Source organism: Bos indicus, chromosome 5, assembly GCF_029378745.1.
Source record: "Bos indicus isolate NIAB-ARS_2022 breed Sahiwal x Tharparkar chromosome 5, NIAB-ARS_B.indTharparkar_mat_pri_1.0, whole genome shotgun sequence".
NCBI classification, from domain to species: Eukaryota; Metazoa; Chordata; class Mammalia; order Artiodactyla; family Bovidae; genus Bos; species Bos indicus.
In genome coordinates this window covers 115392139-115418021 of record NC_091764.1, presented here as the reverse complement: position 1 = coordinate 115418021, position 25883 = coordinate 115392139, and the positions used below count along the sequence as shown (strand labels likewise).

The 25883-nt window shown below is 56.8% G+C and overlaps 1 protein-coding gene across 2 annotated transcripts; it reads right to left on the bottom strand.

The window, feature by feature from the left end:
• PARVG (parvin gamma) lies at nucleotides 1-25331 on the bottom strand. Of its 2 annotated transcripts, none has more exons than XM_070790555.1 (13): nucleotides 25114-25331; nucleotides 23308-23402; nucleotides 21677-21741; nucleotides 20800-20902; nucleotides 20090-20230; nucleotides 17694-17809; nucleotides 16252-16307; nucleotides 13553-13575; nucleotides 11232-11290; nucleotides 10915-10983; nucleotides 7893-7994; nucleotides 772-844; nucleotides 1-317 (listed from the first exon to the last, which is right to left on the bottom strand). In XM_070790555.1, exons 1-13 carry the CDS (start codon nucleotides 25128-25130, stop codon nucleotides 208-210), a joined length of 1029 nt encoding a protein of 342 aa, XP_070646656.1. In that variant the 5' UTR covers nucleotides 25131-25331; the 3' UTR covers nucleotides 1-207. The 2 variants fall into 2 exon arrangements, with proteins under 2 accessions (XP_070646656.1, XP_070646655.1); XM_070790554.1 differs by lacking the exon at nucleotides 25114-25331 and adding an exon at nucleotides 24120-24187.
• Nucleotides 25332-25883: the final 552 nt, after the last annotated feature.

Sequence of the window (25883 nt, the reverse complement as noted above, 5' to 3'; positions counted from 1 at the left end):
TCGGCTCAGAACGAAACCACGCGTAATTGGGTTCAAAGATATTCAGACGGATGGAAACAGGAGACGGGGGAGGGCGGGCAGGCCACAGACACACGGGACAAGAGTGGGAGGCCCAGGGCTGCACCACGAGGAGGCCCTCCTTGGCCCAGGCCCTCCAGCGGTGCCCGGCAGCAGGCCGTGAGCAGCAGCTCTGGGGGGCTGTGAGGATTAATTTGGGGACCTCTGGGGCACCCCGTCCGTGCTTTCTTTCAGCTTGTGCTTGCGAAACAGGCTGTAGAGGACTCGCAGCGTGCTCTTGGCGTCCTTGTTCACGATGTCTGCGGGTCGGGAGAGAGCAGGGCAGTGGTCAGATCCAGGAGGGGTGACCAACTGTCCAGGTTTGCCCTGGACCAAGGGGTTTCCTGGGACACGAACTCTCAGGGCTAAACCTGGCAGAACTCCTAGCACACCAGGACAGCTGGTCAAGCGAGCCCTGAGTTCCAGGACCCGTCACAGGGCACAGCCACTGCCTCTTCCCAGGCACCCTCTCGGGGGGCCCCCAACACAGCACCTCCTCCAGACCTCGGCTCTCTGGACAGTCCATCCCCAGGGACCTTGGTCCCCCATCTCTTCCCCTTAGGACTGTCCTCCACTAAGGTGGGTGGGAGCCGTGGGCACGGGGCCCCCTCATAGGAAAACTCAGCAAACACCAGGCAAGAGGCTGCACCCACACCCCGCCCCACTCAGGGGCCCTGGCACGAGGCTGCCTGCCCACGAGAGTCCTGCACTCACCTTCAGGGTTGACGGGGTAGCTGAGGAGGCCTTCTTCCTTCAGCAGCTCCAGGGCCAGGGTGACATTGTGCAGCTACAATGACAAAACCCCGTCGGATGTTGGCAAGATGATTCATCATGCAGCCAGGGGGCCACTTCTATGGGAAAAGGCAGTCCCCAAGGAAGGTACCCGGCCCAGGCATCAGGGAAGGCTTCCTGGTGGAGGTGACACCTGGGAGTGAGTCTTGCCAGGTGAGGAGACTTTAGCCAGGGAAGGAAGCATCCTGCCTTTTCTGATGCAGCCCCGGAGCCTGTGTGCAATCGAGACTCCCTCATAAATAGCTGAGTTCCATGGGTAGAGCATAGATGAGGAGACTGAGGCTCAGAGTGGCCATGGGCCCATCTGAACTCACAAAACAGAAAGCGCTGGAGTCAGGTCTGTCTCCCTCTGACACCTGCAAAGCAGCTGGGGCTGGAGGAGCCCATCCCAGTCCCAAAGCCTGCTTCAACCAGGCCAGGCGGTTCCCATGGCAACCTAGCCAGGGGCCCGGAGGCCCGGCTGGCAGAGCAGCAGGTAAGCAAAGCCCACCCGAGGGTGCTAGCCTGCTCCCAGTCCCCTCCTAGTGGGTCTGGGCAGATCTGGGTTGGACATCTGTGCACCAGCCCCCAACAGGTCACAAGTCACAGGTCGGACAAGGCACGTGTCCTGCCCGGGCCTTGTCCCCTCCTCCGTACAAGGGGAATAGCGCATCTCCCAGCGGCCTCTCCGAGCTGACGTGTGGACCAGTGTGATGGTGGACCCAGAACTGGAATCCTGAGGCAAGACATGAAGGTGGAATAACGAAGGCAGAGCCGAGGCCTCCCTGCAAGTTTCCGCCACCCCAGCTCCTACGAGGGCTGGGAAGTGGGCTGTGTGGGAGGCCAGGAGCCCCTGAAAGACTCTCTCAGAGAGCGAGAGGGGCAGGCCACAGTCCTGGTCCCAGGACACGGGGCAGGGGTGGGGGGAGCATCTTCAGCCCACCCCAAGGACTCCTGCTGCCTCCCAGGCAAGGGGCGGAGTCCTCCGTGACAGCTGGCTCCCCGGAGGCTGTGTGGGGACCACAGGGATCCAGTGAGCAGGGTCCTTCTCCACGGAGGAGAGTTGAAGGAGCATCAGATGGACAGAGCAGGGACTTCCCTGGTGGCCCGGTGGCTGAGACTCCGTGCTCCCAATGCAGGGGCAGGGGTTCGATCCCTGATCAGGGAACTAGACCCCACGCACCACAACTAAGAGTTTGCTTGATGCAACTAAGGATTTTGCATGCTGCCGCTAAGGTCTGTCACAGCCTACACAAATAAATTATTTTTTTTAAATGGACAGAGTAGCAGAGCTGGATCCAAAATGCCGGGGAGAGGGTGGTGGCAGCCGGGTCACCAGCCCAGCAGGGCTGCCCCTCTAGAGCCCATCAGGAAGACCAAGGCTGTCACGGGTGCCGATGTTCCCCAACAGGCAGGTCACACCTCTGGGGAGGTGCAGACCAGAGGAAGCGAACCTCGGAGTGAGTGAATCAGCCCTCCACTGCCGTCCTGTCCCCGTGTCCCCAGGTCTTCCCCCAGACTAGAGAATTCTGGAAAATAAGGGTTGTTACTGTTGCTATTGTTTTCCTTCTCATCAGGAGCACCATTCACAAGATGCACAGAAGGTAAATACCAGAGTGAAGACAGGACACTGGGCTGGGCTCTCCCACCTCTCAGCCCAGCCTTTGTGCTCACTTCCAAGCCTGCATCCTCACAGGATGGTCCAGGGGACAGAAGGGAAAAGGGGTCTGGGACCAAATGGCTTTAGGAAACATTGGCTTCCATAAAGTCCTATGGAAACCCTCTGCTGCAGGACTTCTCAGTGCCTTGAATGTGTTACAATGTATCCTGACCTTTTGGGCTATGCAGGTTTCCCCAAGTGATTTCACCACGGGATCCATTTGTCACGGAGCAGCTCACGGGACCAGTTTCTCAGAAACACTTCATTCACTAACTTTAAATATTTATTGTTATTTGTTTATTTCTCTTAGTTGTGGCACGCAGAGTCTTAGATCTTCATTGCAGCACGTGGGTTCTTTCAGTTGCAGCCTGTATGACCTTTAGTTGCAGCAGGCAAAGTCTTAGTTGCGGCATGTGAGATCTTAGTTTCCTGACCAGGGATCAAACCCAGGACCTCTGCACTGGGAGCACAGAGTCTTAGCCACCAATCCACCAGGGAAGTCCCTAAAAAATATTTACTGATCATCTGCTATGCGCTGGCCACGCAACTGGGGCAAAACCAGACCTGCTGCCTGCCCTCGTGGAATTCGTGCTGAGTATCACTGCTGTCGACCCTAGAACAACGGTCGCTCAAGCTTCTTCGGGTCACGCTCCTCCACGATGCTCAGTCTGACCAGGAGTAGCTGCCCCAGGCTCCAGCCCCACCCCACCAGGCCTACCCAAAGCATTAGTCTTCTTGCATGCACAGTTTGAGATGATGAAAGGAAAATGACCATGTTCTGCGGAGCTGAGAGAAGCTCACAACCCAGGAGGGTGCATTCAAATCGTTCGAGAGAGCAGTCATTACACGTGGGAGGAAGCTGAAGGCTCCCAGCCCCGGAGTTTTCATTTCTGCAGAGCCAACGATGGCCTCGCTCCTCCAACCCTACTCCGCTTCCAGCACCGAACAGCAACCTCACATTGACACCACTGGCATTGACACCACTGGCAGAGAAGGTCTGATAACGAGAAATTCAATTTCCAGAAGCCACACGATTCAGATAACAATTCCTCGGGTGTCCCACCTCCGGAAAGGGCCGCCGTTCCGCCCTTTCCAGTTGATGACCTCGTCAGCATTTTTGTTACTCATTCCTGCAGCTGAGGTTTCTTACAATAGCCCATAAAAGTGCATTCTTGGGGCCTGAGCTGAGAGGCTGCTTCTTTTCCCTCCGAAGAATGTGGCTCATCTTCAAAACGTGGTTCTGGAATCAGTGGAGTCAGCAGGCTGGCTGCACGCTGGGGCCTTGGAAGGCGGGACATTTGTCCCCAGCTTGTAACTGGGGATTAGGAGGTGAGCGAGATACGGGGCTCCAGCCTTGCCATCTGCTGAAGCTCCGACCTCCGAGTGACAAACAGGGGACCCCTGTGCTCCTTTGAGTCCCAGTTCTGAGCCCCTGGTTCCATGGGGGTCTGCATGAGACCCACCCCACTGGCTCCATGCTCTTAACCTTCCCTCACTGATCACACATGGGCATCCTGACTTCTGGATAAAAGTCAGCACCACGGTCTCAGCCTCGCTCTGACTCACCTAAGCCCTTGCTCTGACCCTGCAACTCTGGGTGAACCTCGTTCTTGGTCTCACCCTGACTCCGTGTCCCACGGGGCTCACCCTGGCTCCCCAGGAAGGACATGAGGCTGTAGTTCCCACTTTGTAGACGGATGAGCCTGGTCGTCATTCTAACCTCAACGCTAACTGGCTTACTTGCCCTGTCTGAAGTCAGTTTCCCTGGAGAGAAACAGGAATGGGAATAGTTCCTATTCAGAGGCCCGATGCAGGAAGGAATTGGTAAGTTCATCCACGCTGCCCGTGGGCAAGCACCTCCCTGGCTGCAGTCTCGTGTCCTCTCGGCCCCGCACATGGCAGGGGCCTCTGCACGGAGGCCACAGGGCCTTCTCTGGCAAGAGGGTGAGGAGGAAGTGACAGCACCGCGGGTCTGAGCCTGCACCTCGTGTGTCCTGCTTCCTCTCTGGGTCCCCTGCCACTGCCATGAGAAAGCCATGCCACGCTCACTGCTGGTCCCAGGAGGAGGCGCAGAGCTGAACCGCCCCAGTGACCCCCGCCCAGACGGCCTGGCACCCAGCCCATCCCAGGTGAGCGATGGAGCCTGGCCACGCCTAGAGCAGCCAAACCCAGACAACCTGCAGATCCACAAGAAGGAAGGTTTGCAGGTTTCAGCCCCTGGGTATTGGGTTGTTTGTTACACAGCATTTCCACAGCAATAGGTGACTCACACAGGGGCCAGTGCAGGGGGAGAGTCCAGTAAGCGCTGACCGCTGTTTCTACAGCAGCGTCAAATACTGCACTGCTCCAGCCTGTTTGCTCTTCAGCCAATATCCCTGCTCTAGGGACTCTGAGCCCCAAATCACTCTTCCAGTCAAGAGCACCCCTGCCTCCTGAGAGGATGGAGATGAGACCCACAAAGATGGCCAAAAGAAGAACATAGGCTGAGGGTCAAGAGGTCAGCCCCAGTTCCAGCTGGGCAGCCCCGGGCATGTCCCACAGCCTCCGGGGCCTCAGTTTTCCCTTCTGTAAAATGGAAATACAATCCTGCCCTGCACTCCACCCCCCAGGAACGTGGAGTGAGAGAGAAATGGGGATAAGGGGTCTGGTGAGGCCAGACTCAGGTAAGAACTCTCTGCCAACATGAGAAAAGCTGTGGTTCAGGGGCCTAGCGGGTGCCCAGGAGCTCAGAGGGGATGAGGAGGTGGTCGAAGCCAACACCCAGCTAAGGGAGCCAGAGCAAAGCAGGAGGAAGGCGCGGCTGGGGGCACCCTGGCAAAGACCTGGAGATGGCAGAGGCCCAGGTGGCGTGCGGACCACAGGCGGGCAGTGAGGCTGTGGCTGGGAGGCAGGCCTGGAACATTCGACAGGGACCCTGGTAGGGGAAGGGGGTCAGGCTTGCAGCCAGAAGCAGGGTCAGATGGGGTTGCTGATATGTGGGAGCCAGGCAGAAACCAAGCTTGGAACTAGGTCAGGGCAACTGGGTCAGGGCCCAGGGCCCCCTCCCACCCCCCACCCCACCAGGGAAGGCCTTGAGATCTGAACCATCCTCAGGGCCACAGGTACATCAAAGGGATGGAAATCATTCCTTTTCCCAGAAATGCCCCAAGGCTGGCACTGGGAACTGGCACCCAGCCCTGCCTGGTGTCCCCTCTCTACAGAGGGAGAATGGAGTGCCCTCCTGCCCTGGGCTGCCTGCTGCTGAACCAGCCAGAGGGACCCTGGTGTGGACAGAGTCCAGAGAGGGCCACCTGGGGTCCTGGGCGGGCTGAGGGGACAAGGGACCACATGCCCTGGGTGCTTCCACCTTCATGATGCTCCAAACCCTTTTCTGTTATTTGTGTGGTCTGAGGGGCAGCAACCCACCCCAGTGTTCCTGCCTGGAGAATCCCACGGACAGAGGAGCCTGGCAGGCTGTTGTAGTCCATGGGGTCGCAAAGAGTCAGACACTTTGAGCGACTGAGCACAAAGGCCAGCAGGGCAGGGACTGTGAGCCCATTTTAGCCAAGAGGCCTGAGATACCAGCAGTGAGCTGGTGGTGGATTGAGGGCCAGAGCAGAGGCTTTGTCTCTCTGCCAAGTCTGCCGGGACACACAGCTCAGGACTGGAGTGAACCCTGCCCCCAGGGGCCTCGGTTTCCTCCTGTGGAGACTCGTGAGCATCCCTTCCCTTCACCGGCAGGTGTCCCTCATGGAGAGGACATTCCCAGCAGGGGAACAGACTGTGCAAAAGCCCAGAGGTGGGAGAGCTTGAGGAGCTCAAGGAATTGCAGAGACTCCACATGACAGGCCTGGGGGAGGGGGAAGGAGGAGCCCCATGCGGGCCCAGAAGCTGGGAGCAGTCAGGCTGATGCCCTGTCCCTTCCACCAGCATCAATCTCACCATTGTCCTTCCCCAGCTCGGGCATAGACACCCCATCCCACCCCCGCCTGGGCTAATGCAGCCATCTCCCAACCAGCCCCCCAGACTCCAGGGTCTACGTGGGAACTCCTGACTGCCACGAGGCCAGAACCCCTGCCACCTCTGATCCTTTGATGATGCTATTCCCTCCCCTGGGGTTCCCCAAGCCCTTCAGTCAACTTCAGGGGCCACCTCTCATGCAAGGCCTCTCCTGATTCCTGCAGATCGTACTAACCACATTTTCTTGCATTCAGGTTCCCCACCAGACCACCCACCATGAGCCAACACATTTCACTGCAGCCTGGAAGACCAGATATCACTGAGAGCACAGTGTTTATAGACTGAGGAGTCCTTGAAAGCAGGATCTGTGTTGGATCGTCTTTATGGCCATAGGGCCTGACACCAAGCAGGACCTCAGAAAATGAGGGATCAGGTGCATGGGTGCATGGGTGGGTGGACAGGTAGACGGATGGATGCTGGATGGATGGATGAGCGGATGGGTGGATGGATGATGTGTGGATGGATGGATGACTGACAAATGAATGAATGAATAGATGGATGGATGGATTACGTGTAGATGGGTGATAAATGGATGGGTGGATGGATGATGGTAGATGGATGGATGAGTGGATGGATGATAGATGGGTGGATGATGGATGGATGGAAGGATGGATAGATCAATGGGTAGGTGGATGGATGGGTCAGTGGGTGGGTGGATTGTGGATGGATGGATGAGTGGGTGGGTGGATGGATGATGGATGGATGGAAAGATGGATAGATGAATGGGTAGGTGGATGGATGCATGGTGGATGGATGGATGGATGGATGATAGATGAATGGATAGGTGGATGGATGAGTGGCTGGCTAGATGGTTGGGTGGATGGATGTATGGATGGTGGATGGATGGATGAGTGGCTGGCTGGCTGGATGGGTGGATGGATGATGTGTGGATATGGATGATGGATGGATGGAAGGATGGATAGATGAATGGGTAGGTGGATGGATGGGTGGGTGGGTGGGTGGATGGTGGACGGATGGATGAGTGGGTGGGTGGATGGATGATGTGTGGATGGATGATAGGTGGATGGGTGGATGGATGAATGGATGGTAGATGGATAAGTGGATGGATGGATGGGTGGATGGACGATGGATGGATGGATGATAGATAAATGAATGGGTAGGTGGATGGATGAGTGGGTGGCTGGCTGGATGGATAGGTAGATGAATGTATGGATGGATAAATGGGTAGATGAACTGGGTGGATGAGTGAATCAGCAAGTCAATGGATAGGTGTAAGAGTCTGCAGGTGAGATTGGTGGGTGGATGGGCAGACATACGGACAACCAAAGTTTCCTTCACCCTTTACTTTACCTGTAAGTGAATGAATGAAGACTGATCATGCCAGTTTGCTAGATCTGAGCACTCAGAGGAAGAGGTGGAAAGGAAAATCTTTGCAAAAACTTACCATTTCTGCAGGAGAGCTGGGAGTGAGATAGAATTCCTTCAGGTGCAGGAAGAAGCCTTCTAGCTGTCCAATCAGCAAGAGTAAGATGACGCCATCTGCAAACTACAAAGGAGGGGACTGAAGACAGGTCACCTGGAGGATCCCGCTCTGCCTGTTACAGGCTGTGTGACGATAGAGGTCACACAGCCTCTCTGGGCCTCGGGTTCCTTTTTGAGAAATAGGGATGACATCCTGGACCTTGCGGTGTTGTTGTAAACAGCAGCAGGTATAAAGCAGTTATTGGCTGCCTAGCACACAGCACATGCTTGATAAGATGAGCCATTTTTACATTTTCTGTGAAATAGCCTCAAATCATTTTTTAAACCACATACTGTTCCATGAGCTACAGAGGCTCAGGAGAAAACAGAGTTAAGTGTAAAACTATTCCATCAGGGAAAGGCAGAGAACATCACACCGGGCTCATTTTGCTGGCTGCTACATTCGTATTTGTCTGTTCTGTCTGTACGTTCAGAGATAAATCCATCACCCCGGCATCAGCGCATCATATGCTAATATAATCCTATTCAATCTCTTCAAAGACACAAAACACAAGATTGAATATTGGAAGTAAGTCACCGCTAGAAGTCCTTAATGGAATTGCCTCGTAATAGGTCTGTTTCCATGCTGTTATTTTGGCCCCAAATCTTGCCTGCTAATGTGCCACTGAAACACCGGGGACTTTAATATCCCCCTTTATGCAACAGTCTCTAAATACCACTCTCACATGTGCCATTTATCCCGCAAACACCTTTATTTTACCAAGTGAGACATAAAGATGAAACAGGCAGAATGTAAACCCAAGACATCATCTGTTCATACCCACATAAAACACAATAAAACCACAACTTTCCATTGTGTGTCCACGGTATGTCAGTGAAGTGAAAGTCGCTCAGCCGTGTCCAGCTCTTTGCGACCCCATGTACGGCACAGTCCATGGAATTCTCCAGGCCAGAATACTGGAGTGGAGAGCCTTTCCCTTCTCCAGGGGATCTTCCCAACCCAGGGATCGAACCCAGGTCTCCCACATTGCAGGCAGATTCTTTACCAGCTGAGCTACCAGGGAAGCCCAAGAATCCTGGAGTGGGTAGCCTATCCCTTCTCCAGTGGATCTTCCTGACCCAGGGGTGGAACCCAGGTCTCCCGCATTGCAGGCGGATTCTTTACCAAATGCCAGGTAATCCACAAAACGCCCGATGGTCTCCATCTCACCTGCATGAGGTTCAGAGAAGTCCAGGTCCAAGGTCACACAGCTAAGGTGAAGGAGGTGTGCTCAAGCCCAGGGGCAACGTGGGCCCCCCTGGCTTCAGAGTCTGCCACCTCTACCCTGCTGTGTCACCAGACCACGTCACACACGGGCTTCTCATGTGGCCACCGTGCAAGGTGCTGATGGCGCACAAACTGGCCTCAGCAGCCTGGTTCAAGTCCCAGGTCTACCACTTGGGCTTACCAGGTGGCGCTAGGTAAAGAACTCGCCTGCCACTGCAGGAGACATGAGACGGGTTCGATCCCTGGTCGGGAAGATCCCTTGGAGAAGGGAATGGCAACCCATTCCAGTATTCTTTGCCTGTGGAATCCCATGGACCAAGGAGCGTAGCGAGCTACAGTCCATGGGGTTACATAGTCAGACACGACTGAGTGACAAGCACCACTTAGTCACTGTGTGACCTTGGATAAGTTCATTAACCTCTCCATGGTTAATGTGCTTATATGTAAAATGGGATAGTAGCAGTTCCCACCTAAGGAGGCTGTTGGGAGGAGTCAGTGAGCTGACACATGCAAAGGGCTTTGCTCACAGCCGGGCACAGGGCAGGGCTTCATCGGATTTGGCTCCAGGCACAGGGCTATATAAACCCTGTTCCCCACTGGCTAATGACAGGCTGTGTCTGAGACATCAGCAGCTCCAGCTAAGCTCACCATTAGCCATTTGATGACCTCGCCACTGGTCCCCCCAGACCATGTTGTGTAAACAGAAGCCAGGTGGCCCGAATCCTGCACCACCATGTCCAGTTAATGCCCCCGGGGTCCAGCAGGCTCCACTGCTGCGCTGAGGGGCCTGGGCTGGCCATCGGCTTCCCTGCCCCCAACTGTGTTAAGGGAAATCAGAGGCATAAAGTTCTGGTGGGAGGCCACGGTCCACCACAGGAGGCTGGCAGCTCAAGATTCTACTCCTGCCCGGGACTGTTCAGCGTCATCAGCACTGTGGGCCAGGAGACTCGGGAGCCCTCGGACGTGGGGCTGTGCTGACACCCACGACCCCACCAGGCATACGTGTGTGCATGCTAAGTCTCTTCAGTCATGTCTGACTCTGCGATTCCAGGCTCCTCTGTCCATGGAATTCTCCAGGCAAGAATACTGGAGTGGGTGACCATGCTCTCCTGCAGGGGATCTTCCCGACCCAGGGATCGAACCCAGATCTCTTACATCTCCCGCACTTGCAGGCAGGTTCTTAAGCACTAGCACCACCAGGGAAGACGATGCAATTGGACAGGGGACCCTCGTGTGTTTTGAGTCATCGTATCGGATAGTCCAAGATTAGTTTGGGGGAAAACGAGCTGCAAGGCAGTTGTTTCACAATGCAAGTGATTAACAGCACACACAAACCCTGAGGTCCTCACTTCACAGGACCATTGTCCTGCCCCTGATTGGCTGAAGTCCTCACTTCACGGGACCATTGTCCTGCCCCTGATTGGCTGAAGTCCTCACTTCACGGGACCATTGTCCTGCCCCTGATTGGCTGAAGTCCTCACTTCACGGGACCATTGTCCTGCCCCTGATTGGCTGAAGTCCTCACTTCACGGGACCATTGTCCTGCCCCTGACTGGCGATGCTGCCTCCATGCAACACCCCCATTGGAGAGGAGGACCCCAGGTTTCTGAGAGGTGACACCCTGGGTCGCACAGGGTGGGCCAGGCTCCCGCTGGGCCCTGCCGAACCCTCTCCCTGTGGCCCTTCCCGACCCTGGACCCCGCAGCCGCATCCCTACCTGAGTGTCTAGATTCTGCACGGACAGGCCCAGGCGGTCCAGCTCCTGGTTGACGAACTTCACGATGGCCTGTCCAGGGAAGAACCGAGGCCCCAGGCCCCCAGCTCAGGTTCGCGACCGTCCCACTCAGGGTCACAGAAAGCTTCTCCCCGCCCCGCCCCCCGACCCCCTCCCCACCGCGTGGCACCCGGCACAGCAGCTGCAGAGTGAGGGCCAGATTCCTCCCCCTTTGCCCTACCCTCTCCCCCAGACCCAGGTCAGGTGGGCGGCGGGGGAGCGGGCGGCAGGAGGCGCTCTTGGAACTTTGATCTCTCTACCTCTTTGACAGCGTTCACCTTCTCTGGAGCCAGCTTAAATAATTCATCAAAGACGTCCTCTGCAGACAGATCCAATAAACACCTCATTACGATGCTATTATCTTTGTGCCAAACAGGGACTTCTTTTCCACCAAAGTTTCTCAGAAGAATCAGTCCAGAGAGAGATGTAGTTTTATCCCAAGTAAATAAGTAAGTAAGTGTTAGTTGCTCAGTCGTGTCTGACTCTATGACCCCATGGACTGTAGCCCACCAGGCTCCTCTGTCCATGGGGATTTTCCAGGCAAGAATACTGGAGTGAGTTGCCATGCCCTCCTCCAGGGAATCTTCCAATCCAGGGATCAAGCCCATGTCTCTTATGTCTCCTGCATTAGCAGGCAGGTTCTTTACCACTAGCGCCACTCAGAAAGCCCAGCTAGGCACACAATAAGTCTTAAATAAACAGTCATCGTTTCTAGCGTGGACACCACCCCATCCCCTGGGAACTCGCCCTGCCTCCCCGCAGTCCCCTGCTCCACCCAGCAGTCCACAGGAGCTGCCATGGGTGGCTGAAAAGGGGCCAGCCCCAGACTGACTCCTGGCCCAGAGGTCTCCTCCCCAGCATCTGTGGAGTGGCAGAATAAGGGCATTCAGCCCTTGCAGAGAGGCTGAAATCCCCGCGGTGCACAGAAGGCCAGCGCCCTCAGCAGCTGAGTCAGGCCCACGGGAGCATCTTAGCAGCTCAGGCCCCTGGTCCAGACTCAGAGGCGCCAAGTCCTCAGACTCAGGCCCTTTCCCACCAACTGCATTTCTGCCATGAGCAGCTGACATGCCTCCCTGGGGAGGCTGGTCCTCAAGGCACTGAACACCCAAACTGGGTAGAATTTACCTCTTGATTCTGCAGCCAGCCACTGTGTGACTCTGAACAAATCATTTCACCTCTCCATAGCTCGGTTCCCTCATTAGTGAAGGGGGGCATAAACAGCACCAGACCGCACTACGCAGGTTGAAATGCCCCATAAACGGACAAACACGGCAGAAATGCCACTGAGCCCCCCCAGACCTCTCGGCCTATGGTCAGTGAGACTGTGCCCCTGAAGGAGCCACTCCGATGACCCAGGCCAGAACACAATGGACACTCTAGACATGGTGTTAGGAAGCCTTGTTCCGTGTCCCTGCCCCTGGTCACTGTGTGACCCAGCCTCACGCAGCCCCCTAACAAACACTGCTCCCTGGGAAACCCCAGGTCCTCGGGCTGCCCATCCACCTGCCCACACACAGACATCTCACCAGACCAGCCTTCCTGGTACCTCCCTTCTCCCACTCAACCTTTCTCAGTCCTTGCTTTCAGAAGCCCCTCACAGGCCATATTGCCTCCTCTGCAGGTGAGTACCCGCTGTCTACACAGCTCTGTTCCAGCCAGGGAAGGTTCAGGGAGGCAAAATCATATTAAGATGGATGGATGGATGGATGATGAATGGATGGGCTGGTGGATAGATGGATGGATGGGTGAATAGATGGATGGATGGATGGATGGTTGGATGAGTGGATGGACAGATGAGTGGATGGATGCATAGATGGATGACCAACCGCCAGCTGGCCAGGTGGACTGACTAAGGAATAAATGAATGAAAGAAGGAATGGCTGAGTCAATCAGTCAATTGGTGAAGAACTCTGTCTCAAAAACAGCAGCCAAAGTAGTGAACAATCACTATTAAGCACTTTCTCTGTGCTAAGCACGCTCACAAAGTACCTTTTAACCCCTGCCACCAGCCTAAGAGGTGGGTACCACTATTAACCCCATTTTATAGACGAGGAAACTGAGGCACAGACAAGTTCAGTCACTCGCCCAAGTTCACGTGGCTAATAAACGGGGGAATTGGCATTTGAACCCAGGTTTCCTGGCCCCAGAGCCCACACGCTGAACAACTCCACAGCTGTCACCACCGATGGGAATTAAAAATCTCTCTACCCATATAAGCAGCATCACGAGAAGGAACAGCCAAATCCACGGGCAGACAGACAGAAGGGAGGACAGAAAGACAAGAGGGCTGGAGACACACATGCTTGCATGCTAAGTCGCTTCAGTCGTGTCTCTTTGCGACTGATGGACTGTGGCCCGCCAGGCTCCTCTGTCCCTGGGATTCTTCAGGCTGAATACTGGAGTCGGTTGCCTCGCCCTCCTCCAGGGGATCTTCCCGACCCAGAGATCGAACCTGCATCTCTTACGTCGCGGACCACAGAGGAACTGTGAGCGCACCCAATCATCAACCAGTCATAATGCCATGCCTGTCTCAGCACATACCCAGCAGAAAAAGATTTCCCTAAATTAGGAAGGTACTCACTTGATGGCTGGTCCTTGTCTGCGCTAAAGAGAAAAATGTAGGGGGTGGGGGTGGGGAGAAAGCAAACACACGGTTAAAAAAAAAAACAACAACTTCAGAGACATAGTGTCTTCGTGTGACAAGACCTGGCAGAGGCGAGGCTGACAGAGAAACTTGCGAGCTCCCTTTTCCCGGCAGCTCCGTAAGCAGGCAGGGCCCTCGTGGGAAGCAAATGGCAGAGGTCCAAACCCCCCGCTGAGGCTCCCACACCTAGAAATGCCTGAATCGAGTCGTTTTTGTTGCGCTGTTTTTGTGTTGCTGTTTTAGCTGTGCTATGCTTGCTAAGTCGCTTCAGTCGTGTCTGACTCTTTGCGACCCCATGGACTATAGCCCGCCAGGCTCCTCTGTCCACGGGATTCTCCAGGCAATAACACTGGAGTGGGTTGCCACGCCCTCCTCCAGGGGATCTTCCCCACCCAGGGATCGAACCTGTGTCTCCTGTGTTGGCCGGCAGGTTCTTTACCACCAGCATCGCCTGGGGGGCTGTTTTAGCTGTGGTGGGCATGTTACACGACGTGGTAAAAACGCCCAAGTCCTCACCTGAGAGCCAGCGCGTGTTTACCAATGAACACCCTTGGGTGTCACCACCCCCAACACAGCGCAGAACCTTCTAGCACCCCCAGCTGGTCCCCACCCCCTCCCACCCCACATAGGTCACTGCCGCTCAGAGGTGCCTGGCTGTGTTTTCATCTGGTCTGTTGTGTTTGCAATGAAACCGTGTGCACGCCCTCGTGTCTGGTTTCTTTCACCGCCTTTTTATTGTCACTAAGTGGTGGTTTTGCCTGGACTTTGTTGTTAAATGTTCCGCGCCGCCCCCCACCCTCACACACCCTGAAAGCTCAGTTCTGCCTGCCTCGCCCCCCCACCACCACCCCCCATGCCCGGGGAAGGTTGGGCTCTCCCAGGCGAGCCAGGTGGTCCCTCCGACTGCCCGTGACCCTGGCAGGAAGCTGGGCCGAGAGGGTTGGGGGAAGCAGCCTGAGACGAAGGCCCAGGGCTCTGCACGGAGGCTGCTGCCAGGTGGGGCACACGGCCCAGTTCCGCCTGGGACACAAGCCCAGGGCCAGGGGTGGGCCCTCACGGAAGCGTCCGAGCTCAGCAGAGGCTGAGAAGCGTGGCTTTAGGGCTGCAAAGGGAGGAGGGGTGTGGCCACCATGACCACTGCTAACTGCACCCTCTCTTAAGTTCCCCAAACTCGTTCTCAGAGCCTAAAGCTTTGGCATAGACGGGTCAAGACGGATGATGTGGAAGGCATCTAGCCTCATCGAGTGGGAGGGGAACAGGCCTTCTTCCTGGGGTGTCACTGGGAAGGCAGATGCGCCAGGCCTCACTGGCAGGACGGGCCAACAGACGTCTGCTCCCTCCACCCTGGCCATGCCCGGCCCACACACCTCCGCCACAGACATTACCTGCCATTAGCTTGCAGGGGTTCAAGCCCGTCCCCCTAGCCTGGCCCCCGTGGACACCCAGGAGCTGTAGACCCGGAAGGACCTCAGGGCTGGGGGCACAAAAGAGGGGAAGGTCCCTTTACGTGCATCATCTATAACCCTCACGACAGCCCCAACAAGTAGGAAAGGGGGGTCCTGCTTTATCAAAGGCATGAAGAAGCTCGGAGAAGGGGAGTGACTTGCACAAGGATGCAGAGCTCACACCAGGCTGAGCTGCGACCTCAGCCCAGGCAGGGCTGGCTGCCCAGTCTGCGAGCAGGAGAGAACTGAACTCGCGCAGCTGGGCCTCTGAGAGTCAAATGGGCGAAGGGAGCTGAAACAGCCCAGTGCCCTGCACACAGCAGGCCTTCGGGAAGAGTTAGACAAGAAAGGAGAACCCACAGCTTTCCTGGAAGAAACCCACTCTCAGGCCAACCCAGAAAGACCTTTGGACCAGATGGGGTGGGCGGTGAAAAGGGGAAGCCAGGCAGCGGCCTGTGGCAGGGTCTGGGGAAATGTGGGCCTGCGGGCAGAGCGGGGCCCCTCTGCAGCTCTGGCGGCTTTGCAAGGATGAGAGACATTCTACCCGGACCAGGCGGAGATTCTACAATTCACAGAGCGGAACCTGCGGCCCAAACCCAGGGGCCTGCTGCAGGGCCAGCCCCCCACCCTTCCCACCCCTGGAACCTGGACAGGTTTCCCAAAGTGTGAGCCCACGGGTGGCAGGGGGACCCTTGGCTGAGGTCAGTTACAATCTCCACCACAGGGGAGTCCAGGAATGCAAAATGGCCAGGTCTCCCTGGAGAGAGATACAGCTGGGGGGTGTTGGAAGGCTTGAGGGGAGAGACACAGGGTACATGCATGGCTTCCTTTACCACCCAGGCTGTTGGGAGTTTTGGCCACAGGCCAGCTGGCCCCACGCCACTGAGACCCTTCTAAAGGCTCACCCAGCCTGCAGTTCAGAGGCGCCTAACAGCAGCCCCCCTTCTCCCTGGACCCCAGGACCCTGTGGTTGCCTTGTTGCAGAGCCCACATGCACAGCCCTGACCCTGATGTGTTTCCAACCCTGCCATGAAGCGCGTGCAGTGAAGGTGGGTATAGGCGGCTCTGCCGGCCAGGACTCCGCGGGCCGGCAGAGTGAGGGCCCTGCCCAAGAAGGTCAGGCAGGTCTGCCCCTGCCCTGGGGCCCACTGCCCACTCCAGAGAAAGCCCAGCGCCCCAGCCCTGCCTCACCCGCACTCAGTGAGCTGCTCCACCGATTTCTCCGACTTTAGGCCACTCTTGGTGCGCTGGGAGAGAGAACGGGGGACAGAATGGAGTAGCCACAGAAAATTCTAGGGCCCATGACTGCCGCCAGAGGAGACTGGAGGGCCCAAAGCTGCCCAGAGGGACTTAGTTCACCCTGCTTCATCTGCTCCTCAAGGCGGCCTCCCTCCTGGGCAGCCCTTGTAGGACCAGCTTAACTGTCTTTCTTCCCACGGGCCCTGAGCCCCACAAAGAGGGGGGACTGTGTCTGCCTCAGTGCCCAGGTATCCCCAAAGTCCACTCAGTGTCTGGCTCACAGGGCATCAATGGACATGTGTTTACCTGATAACATATAAGTGACTGGCTGGGTGAAAAAATGAGTGGGTGGATGAATGAATGGGTGAATGGGAAGGTTAATGAATGAGTGGGTGGGTGAGTGGATGACTGAATGGATGAGTAGGTGGGTGAATGAATGGATGAGTGGGTGGTTCAATGAATGGGTGGGTGAGTGGATAAATGAATGGATGAGTGGCTGGGTGAATGAATGGTTGAGTGGGTAGATAAATGAACGGATGAGTGGGTGGGTGGATCAGTGGGTGGGTGAGTGGATAAATGAATGGATGAGTGGGTGGGTGAATGAATGGATGAGTGAGTGGGTGGATGAATGGGTGGGTGAATGAATGAATAGGTGAATGCATGAAGGAATGAAGTCACCTCTGATTTACATATAGCCATAGAATTCATTAGTGGTTTTGAAAAAGTCAGGATGCATTCTCATGAGTTTGGCTGGACTTGGCATATTCTGCCTTCTGGGATGAGGGAAGCTGGCTGCTCCCCAGGCGCCCAGGAGGTGGAGGTGGGGAGAGCGGGGAGCAGGCATGGGGGGCCCTGTTGGTGGTACTTAGGGTCTGTCTGAGAGAGAAGGCATAGACTCCTGGGCCGTCAGCTACAGCACAAGTCCATGTGCTGGAGAGGGAGTGCTCGGTAGATGCTGGAACCAAAAAGGTCCCTGGGGCCCCTCTCACACCCATGCATTGGGAGATGAGGCCATCACAGCGGGAGGGCAGCGGCGGTGGCCCAGGGTGTGAAGGCTCCAGAGGGCCGTGAACAGATGGTCACTTACGGCCCACGTGGTAGCCATCAGTCAGGACCTTCAGGACACCCCAGGCAGGTGTCATCTGCTGAGTAAGTGGGGCTGACCAGTCCACAGACCTCGTCGTGGCCCGGCTTGGACTCTGCATCTCCTGCCCACAGCTTCGGCCCAGCTCCCCCCACCATCCTGGTGGGACCTGGTGTTTCTCCCGGCTCCCTGGAACTCACCCTGGTTCAGCCCCCGCCCTGTGTGGTACCCACCCCCTGGTCCAGAGTGTGGTGACTCAGCCCCGAGATGCCCGACCTGCAGGCAGGCATCCTCCGGGGCCTGCCCTTACCTCCATGGTGATCACCTCCACCTGCACGTTGGTCGGGAGGGGCAGGTCGGGCTGGAAGCGCTTGGCCAGGGCCACGAGGAGATGCAGGGTGGCCAGCAGGTCCTTGTTGAAGATACCTGGGAGGAGACGGGGGCATGAAGTCAGAGCTCCCGGGATACCCAAACCTGGGGCCACGCGGTAGGCTCCTTATTGTCACAACCACCCTCTGCAGCCCGAGGAGCTCGGTGTCCAGTCATCAGGGGAGCAGAGGTCTGGAAATCTACATTCAGAACCTAAAAATAATCTCACTTTGCTCCAGTCATCCTTTCTGCAAATACAGCCCAAGGGCACAAGCCACGTGTGGAGGGAACTTTCACACACAGATGTTCACGGCAGCGCTGTTTAAACAACTGAATGTCCTACAGCAAGGCCCTGGCTGAACAAATTGTTAGATCTGAGCTGAACGTGACCTGATTTAGGGGCTTTCCTGGTGACTCAGACAGTAAAGAATCCACCTGCCATGCAGGAGACCTGGGTTCGATCCCTGAGTCAGGAAGATCCCCTGGAGAAGGCAAGAGCAACTCAGTTCAGTATTCTTGCTGGAGAAGTCCATGAACAGAGGGGCCTGGTGGGCCTGACAACCTGACTTGGGGCCAACATTACAAGCATCAGTTATTGAATGTGAGACTTGAAACGCAGTGGCGAGAATACCGACGGGGGCCTAACACAAACTGACATGGACTACACTGAACGTCCTGCGATAAAGCATGATGGGAAAGAACACTTAAAGAGGACGCACACACGTGTAACTGAGTCACTTTCCGGTACAGCAGAGATTAACAGTGTCATAACCAACCATACTTTAAAAAAGGAAAAAAAGGGGGTTGAAAACTGTTACCACCTCACCTTTCATACTGTTTCCTACACCTACTTCTGCTTTACTGACCACGCCACAGCCTCTGACTGCGTGGCTCACAACCAACTGTGGGAAATTCTGAAAGAGATGGGAATACCAGACCACCTGACCTGCCTCCTGAGAAACCTGTATGCAGGTCAGGAAGCAACAGTTAGAACTGGACATGGAACAACAGACTGGTTCCAAATAGGAAAAGGAGTACGTCAAGGCCATATATTGTCACCCTGCTTATTTAACTTCCATGCAGAGTATATCATGCAAAATGCTGGGCTGTAAGAAGCACAAGCTGGAATCAAGATTGCCGGGAGAAATATCAATAACCTCAGATATGCAGACAACACCACCCTTATGGCAGAAAGTGAAGAGGAACTAAAAAGCCTCTTGATGAAAGTGAAAGAGGAGAGTGAAAAAGTTGGCTTAAAACTCAACATTCAGAAAACGAAGATCATGGCATCTGGTCCCATCACTTCATGGGAAATAGATGGGGAAACAGTGGAAACAGTGTCAGACTTTATTTCTGGGGGCTCCAAAATCACTGCAGATGGTGACTTAAGTCATGAAATTAAAAGATGCTTGCTCCTTGGAAGAAAAGTTATGACCAACCTAGACAGCATATTAAAAAGCAGAGACATTACTTTGCCAACAAAGGGCCGTCTAGTCAAGGCTATGGTTTTTCCAGTGGTCATGTATGGATGTGAGAGTTGGACTATAAGGAAAGCTGAGCACCGAAGAATTGATGCTTTTGAACTGTGGTGTCGGAGAAGACTCTTGAGAGTCCCTTGGACAGCAAGGAGATCCAACCAGTCCATCATAAAGGAAATCAGTCCTGAAGATTCATTGGAAGGACTGATGCTGAAGCTGAACTTCAATACTTTGACCACCTAATGCAAAGAACTGACTCATTGGAAAAGACCCTGATGCTGGGAAAGATTGAAGGCAGGAGGACAAGGGGATGACAGAGGATGAGAAGGTTGGATGGCATCACCAACTTAATGGACATGAGTTTGAATAAACTCTGGGAGTTGGTGATGGACAGGGAGGCCTGGCGTGCTGCAGTCCATGGGGTCACAAAGAGTCGGACACAACTGAGTGACTGAACTGAACTGACCACCTCACCACCCAACCTTGGTCAGGCTATTTCAACTCCTTCCAGTCTCAGTTTTCTCATCTGGAAAATGGGCAGGATGCAGAGGTTGGAATGGCAGGAAATCCTACCAAGTGGCTAACTGGGTGGGACCTTGCACAGTCGTTTCTTACAAGCAGGCACTGCAGATGCAACTTAGATAAGTTAATGAAGCAGGTGGGCAGCACCCATCCAACAAGGCAGCTCAGCTCATGTGCAGTGCTTGGGAGTCAGGGAGCCACGGCAGCCTTATGGAGAAGGCTGCCTCTATCATCCTCGTGTGGGACTTCGAGGCAACCCCACCCCCCGGGGAAGGGCGCTGTAATTCTGCCTCCTTGCCTGCCCGCTCCCAGCCCTTTCCACACCAGCCCCACGCACTCTCCATGCTCCACTTGGCCTGTGGCTCCTCCAGCTGCAGGCTCTGGTCCACAGACTCCAGGACCGCTGCGAGCTTGCGCCTCTGGCTGGCCGCGGTTAAGGCAATCTCCTCCACGTCCAGCTTGAGTCCGCTCAGCTTCTCTGAGGACCAGAGAAAGAGGGGTGGGACGGAGGGAAAAGGTGGGAAAGGCTGGGGGAGGGCAGGCAGATGGGGCTCCTGCCAGGGGATCCACAGCCAGTCCGCTTCCTCTAGGCAGTCACGGCGCATGCTGGTTGCAGGGCTAGGCAAGCCCTGCTCTCTGGAGACACCACCGGCCCACTCCACCTTGTCCAAGACCCTGTGCCCCACCCCCTTAGCCTCCCACACAGTGACCCCCGGTCCTCATCCCTGCGGGGCAGTGTGGTCTAGTGGTTAAAGCCAAGACCCCTGGCTCCTTCCCACCCCCCACACCGCTCTCTTCATGGTGAGACCTTGGACAAGCTACCAGGCCTTTCGGAGCTCAGTTTCCTCATCTGTAAAGTGGGGATGATCACAGAACAGCTGTGCTGAGGGTTAACAGCACCTGCTCCCTGGAGAGAGCTCAGGAAGCCGTGGCCAGCAGGCCTGTCCTGCAGCCGTCTGCCAAGGGCTCTGCAGAGGGCGACAAGTGAGCCCCAGGCTGGCCCACTCTGCCCCCCAGGACTTTCCGGGGTTGAAAGCAGAAACTTACGGAAAAGGTGGTGCAGGATGAGCCCGTCGAAAATGTCCTCCTCCAGGCTGCGGACCACAATGTGCTCTGGGAGGAGCTCGGCGTTGATCCAGTCCATCAGCACCTGCGGCCCCGAGGGACAGCTGACGGGGGGCCACTCCCCACCCGGCCTCTCGCCGGGCTCAGCTCTGCCCTCCTCCCGCCAGTCAACTCCTCCTCGTCCTTCAAGGCCAGGTCAAACATCGCCTCCTCTGGGAAGCCTGCTCTCACCTCCCAGGCTGTTAGGGGTCTGCTCTGGGCTCCAGCAGACCTGAGCACTTCGGGTTTTTTTTTTGTCCTGCGTAAGGTTTTGATAATACAGGGGTTTTAAAATCCTCTGAGGGGCGGTCAGAGGTGGTGCAGGTCAGGAGGTCTCCCTGGAGGAGGTAACAGAAACACCCCGTGGAGACTAGAGAAATACTGCAAGGAAACTGGAAGCCCCCAGCCTGTGCGCAGCTCACAGCTGAGAACTGGGCGGTGGCTGTGTGTTCCCGCCCCGGCAGCTGAGCCAGAGACGGAGCGCGAGAGCTGGGGTCTATGACCTGGGTCCAAGCCCGGCTCCGTCGCTGGCCACCGTGTGTCCCCCATGGGTCAGGCCACTCCTGAGGCTCTGCTCCCTGGGACGCAGGTGACAGCTCACCTCTCTCAACCACCAGGAGCCTTGCTGGGATCACGCACAGAAAGGCACACCGTTGGTGCTCAAGCAAGATCCCTTCTGCAGCCACTCAACAGGCCTCCCGGGAGCCTGTGGGGTTGCCACCCACCAGCTTGAGGTTGGGGAGGGGGTGGCCCACGGTCCCCACCCCAAGAAGGTAGGAAGACTCCTCCAGAGAAAGATGGTCAGAGAAGGTTGCCGCACCTTTTGCAATTCTTCAAATTTGGGGTTATTCCGGGAAGTGGGGGGAAGGAACTTCCTCTTCTCTCCTGGAAACAGAGTGGGGCATGACACATGGATGCGGGCCTGAAGGTCAGCCCTGGAGCCAGCGTCTCGACCAAGAGGGGAGACTGGTCCTACAACTTCACACGCACACACACACACACACACAAAGGCACACACATGTGCAGAAGGGCACTCAGACACACAGGCACACAAGTGCATTCACACACACACGTAGATACACAGTCACACATATGTACACATGCCATCACACACACACACGCCCTGACCACCAAACATCCCCAGAGACCTGGGCTTCCCAGACACGCCTCGTCCTCTGCACCCACTTCCTTAATCCAAGCGGTTCCTGCCTCCCCCAGGACACTCTTCCCCCTCACTTCTCTCATGAACACCAGCCCATCTTCAGACACCACAATATTCAAATTTGGGGAACATACGTAAACTCGAAAACTATTTCTTGTCTATCTGAAATTCACATTTAACTGGATATCCTGCATTTTATCTGACCCTCTTTCCACATACATAAGAAGGGGTCACAGACCAGTTAAGCCCAGATCCCTGGGCTCCAAGGGGCCGAGGCAGCGTTCAACCACGACTGCCAGGCTCCCCGGTGTGGGCAGGGCATTGAGGGCACCTGCTTCTCCACTGAGCCCCAAGACCTGGGTCAGCATCTCCTCTACGTTGAAGAACCATGGAACCCACAAATGGCAGGGCCCAGGCGGACCACTGAGGTCATCCAGTCTCAGTGGATGTGGGAGACACTGAGTCACCCCGGGGCTGGCTTTGCGAGCATCCACAGGACAGGACGCATCGCCTCTGTGTTCACCCAGCTGTGTCGCCCAGCTGGAGTCTTGCAGACATGCTGAAGACCTCTGAGTCCCACCCGGCCCGTGTATTCCTCACAGGAGGACAGGCTCCGGCAAAGGCCTGGTGGCAGGGGTGGGGCGGGGGTGGCGGTGCCTGAATGGCCGCGGCCCCTTCCTGGAGCATCCTTCCTGCCACTCTGAATCCCGCCATGTTCCAGCTCTGCCTGCCAGAATTGTATTTCCAGACCGACTATAAAACCAAAAATAAACACTTTTCCAAATCACGAAGCCCTGCCACCCTAACAGCAATTTTCCTCCTGATGCTTTCCAACCTGAAACCACTTATAAACCGAGAATGCCAGACAGTTAATGAAGTCAGCCCTGCGGCGCCGGGCTTGCGGCTCTGCAATGTCACCCTCTGTGCCTGCTTCCTCGTCTGTAAAAAGGAGGTGAGCGCGCCCACGATTACCACTCTTCAGAGTAACAGGTGAGATGCTGCGTTTAAGACGAGCTCAGCTCAGCCCCCGCACAGAGGGGACCACATAGCAGTCAGCATCCTCAACACTGTCCCTGTTAACCTGGAGAAGCGGGGTTATGCGGGATCTGGGGATAACTCAGTGGAAGGTTCCAGAAGCAGGGGAGTCAAGTATAAAGCAGAAGGTAGAAGCAGGGGCTGGACAGAACTGGGTGTTCAGCGGACCACCTGGCAGCCAAGGCAGGGCCTGATACGGCCCGGGGGGCGTCTCAGGATGCCGGCCCTGCCGCTCTGCCCCACCTGGCCCGCACCTTGTGAGAGCTCTTCCTCGGCCGGTGGGTCCTCCTTCCCAGGGAGATGCAGCAGGTTGTAGAGGGACTCTGGCTCCATCGCTGCCTTGCCGGCCCTGGGGAGGCAGGGAACCAAGGACGTCACCCCCGAGTCACCCTAAACTCGAGGTCTGCTGTTTCCTCTAGACACCAGGAGGTGCGGGGAGAGGCCGGGAGCTGGATGTGGGTGGACAAGTCACCGCACTTCCCGGGCAAGGGGCCAGGGTGCCTGCTGAGAGGGTCGCTGGGAGCCAGTGCTTGCGGGACGGCCCACAGAAACAGGCGGCGGCCGAGGTCAGAGCCTGTGTAGAGGCTTGGCGGGGAGAAGGGGTCCTCCTCGGTCGGGTGCGGAGCCGCCAGCCCACAGCCCCTCCTGCAGCACACAGGAACCTCCACCCACCCACCCTTACCCAGGCAGTAGGACCAAGGGGGCAACCCCCTGCTCAGAGCTTCTTGGATCCAGAAAACCCTCTGGCTGACCTCAGGGGGCAAATCTCCTGGAGGGGCAGGGGCAGCAGTGTGGCGGTGATCATGTGACAGGTGATGTCTGCAGACCAGGAGTTCCTACCGGGGCCGCGGTGGGGGACAGGCCTGTCCTCTCTGGGCCCTGAGCCTGAGTCAGGGAGCACAGAGCAGCCCCCCAGCCTCTGGGTGAGTGGACATGGGACTGGGGTGCAGGATGGGCTCTCGGGGGTGTGGGCTGGTCCTGCCTGGCTCAAGTTCTGAGCGAGCGTCTCCACAGTGGGGCTTATCATCCTGGCCTGTCAAGGGAGCTCAGGGGTCTCTCCGCTCACCGGGAAGGGCCAGAGTTTTCAGAGCCGGCCCTCCTCATCCTCGCTGCGGGGAGGGTGCCCGGCAGAGTCAGAGCCTCCTTCCTGCTCCCCTGGACTCACTTCCTCTCCTGCCGGGTGCGGCCCCGCCCACCACTTCCGCTCTGGCCCCTGGGCCTCCCATAGCGCTTTCAGCCCCAAACAAGACATTTGGGGCCGGGGGCCTCCTGCAACAGAAGCTGGTGGTCAGCTCCAGCCCCCGGGGAGGCCTGGCTGGAGTACCAGGGCCCAGAGCTGCCGTAAGATGGAGGCACTCACAAGATGCTGTGACACGGGCAGCCAGCCTGGGGACTCCAGGGCACTGTCTGCGGCTCCGTCCTGCCCTAAATCGTGGGGGTGTGGAGAGCACAGCCACTGGGCCGACTCCATCCCCCCAAATTCCCAAGCCTCCTTTTGGACGGGGTTCTGTTCAAAGGACGGGGCCAGAGGAGAGGCGGGAACTAGGCCTGGGGGAGGGGGAGAGGTCAGGAGATTGGGTTCCAGGTGGGCTCCTCCTCCTGTGTGACTTTGGGCAAACAACCTCCCCTCTCTGTTCCTGATGCTCCTTTACCGGGAGGGGCTGAACCTGATGGGCGCCAAAGGCAGCAAGTGTCCACAGAGCTGGGAGCTCCCTCCAGCCCTCAGCAGCCCTAGGGGCTGTCCCTTGTCAGACCTGGGCCTCCCTTTCTTCATTGGAAGACTTGGGGTGGCTGGTCTCCTTGGCTAAAGGTTAGGGGAGATGACAGGCGGGAAAGGGAAACTTTCCCTGGCTACACGAGAGCTGGGAGGGTGCCCTTCTGTCTGCCCGGGACTCTGGGCTGGGGGAGTGGCCGCCTCCAAGCCTAAGAGGCAGGGGGACCAGCTGGGCGCAGGGAGTGCTCCGCCCCGCATCGTCCCTGTGGGACCTCGGCTATCCACGAGGCCTCCCAGAGCCTCCCTCTCTGTGTGCTTGAGCTCAGGCTCAGAACCGAGGACTCACCTGGCTGCTTCCTCCATGCAGGGAAATGCAGGCCACGGAGCTCAAGCGCTGGTGGTCCCTGGGTTCCAAAGCAAAGCCAGTTCCGGTGCCCTAGGTCGGCAGGGGCCGCCCGGGAGGCAGGGGCAAGCGGCTCACTTCCTCCGGGGCCTGTGGCTTCTGCAAAGCCATCCAGGCTGCGTCTGCAGGGCGCTTCCTCCTGGCGGGGCTGTAGAACCTGGTGCTCTGAAAGCCACCGCAAGCCCCTCCGGAAGGCTCTGCCCCTGGGCGTATGGGCCCACTCACACCTCCACGCTCCCCAGACGCCTCGCCGGCAGCTCAGAGCTTCCATTTCTTCTTTCTGTCCCTCTCCCCTCCCGGATATGCAAACCAAGCCAGTTTCTGAGGTCCCACGAGGCCCCAGCCCCTCCATCAGCAAGCTGTCAGAGCTGCCTCCAGGCTGTCCCTCCAGCTTCTTGTCCCCGCCTGGCCAGGGCCCACCTTGTCCTCTCGCCTGGACCACACAGGAGCCTCCTAGCTGGGAACATACTGCTCGCTCAAACCCCACCTCCTACCCCTGAGTTGTTCTCCACAAGCAACCAGAGGATCCCCTTCACATCTCAACTCACTTAAAACCTGCCAGCAGATCCAGTAACCCTTAAAATGAAATCCAGTCTTCCCAGCCCAGCCCAAGGTCCTCATGGGACCTGCCGGCTTCCTCTCCATTCTCATCTCCTGACCTCTCCCATCCTCACGCCCTCCCAGCCTCGACAACCCTTCTGTTGCCTGAAAGA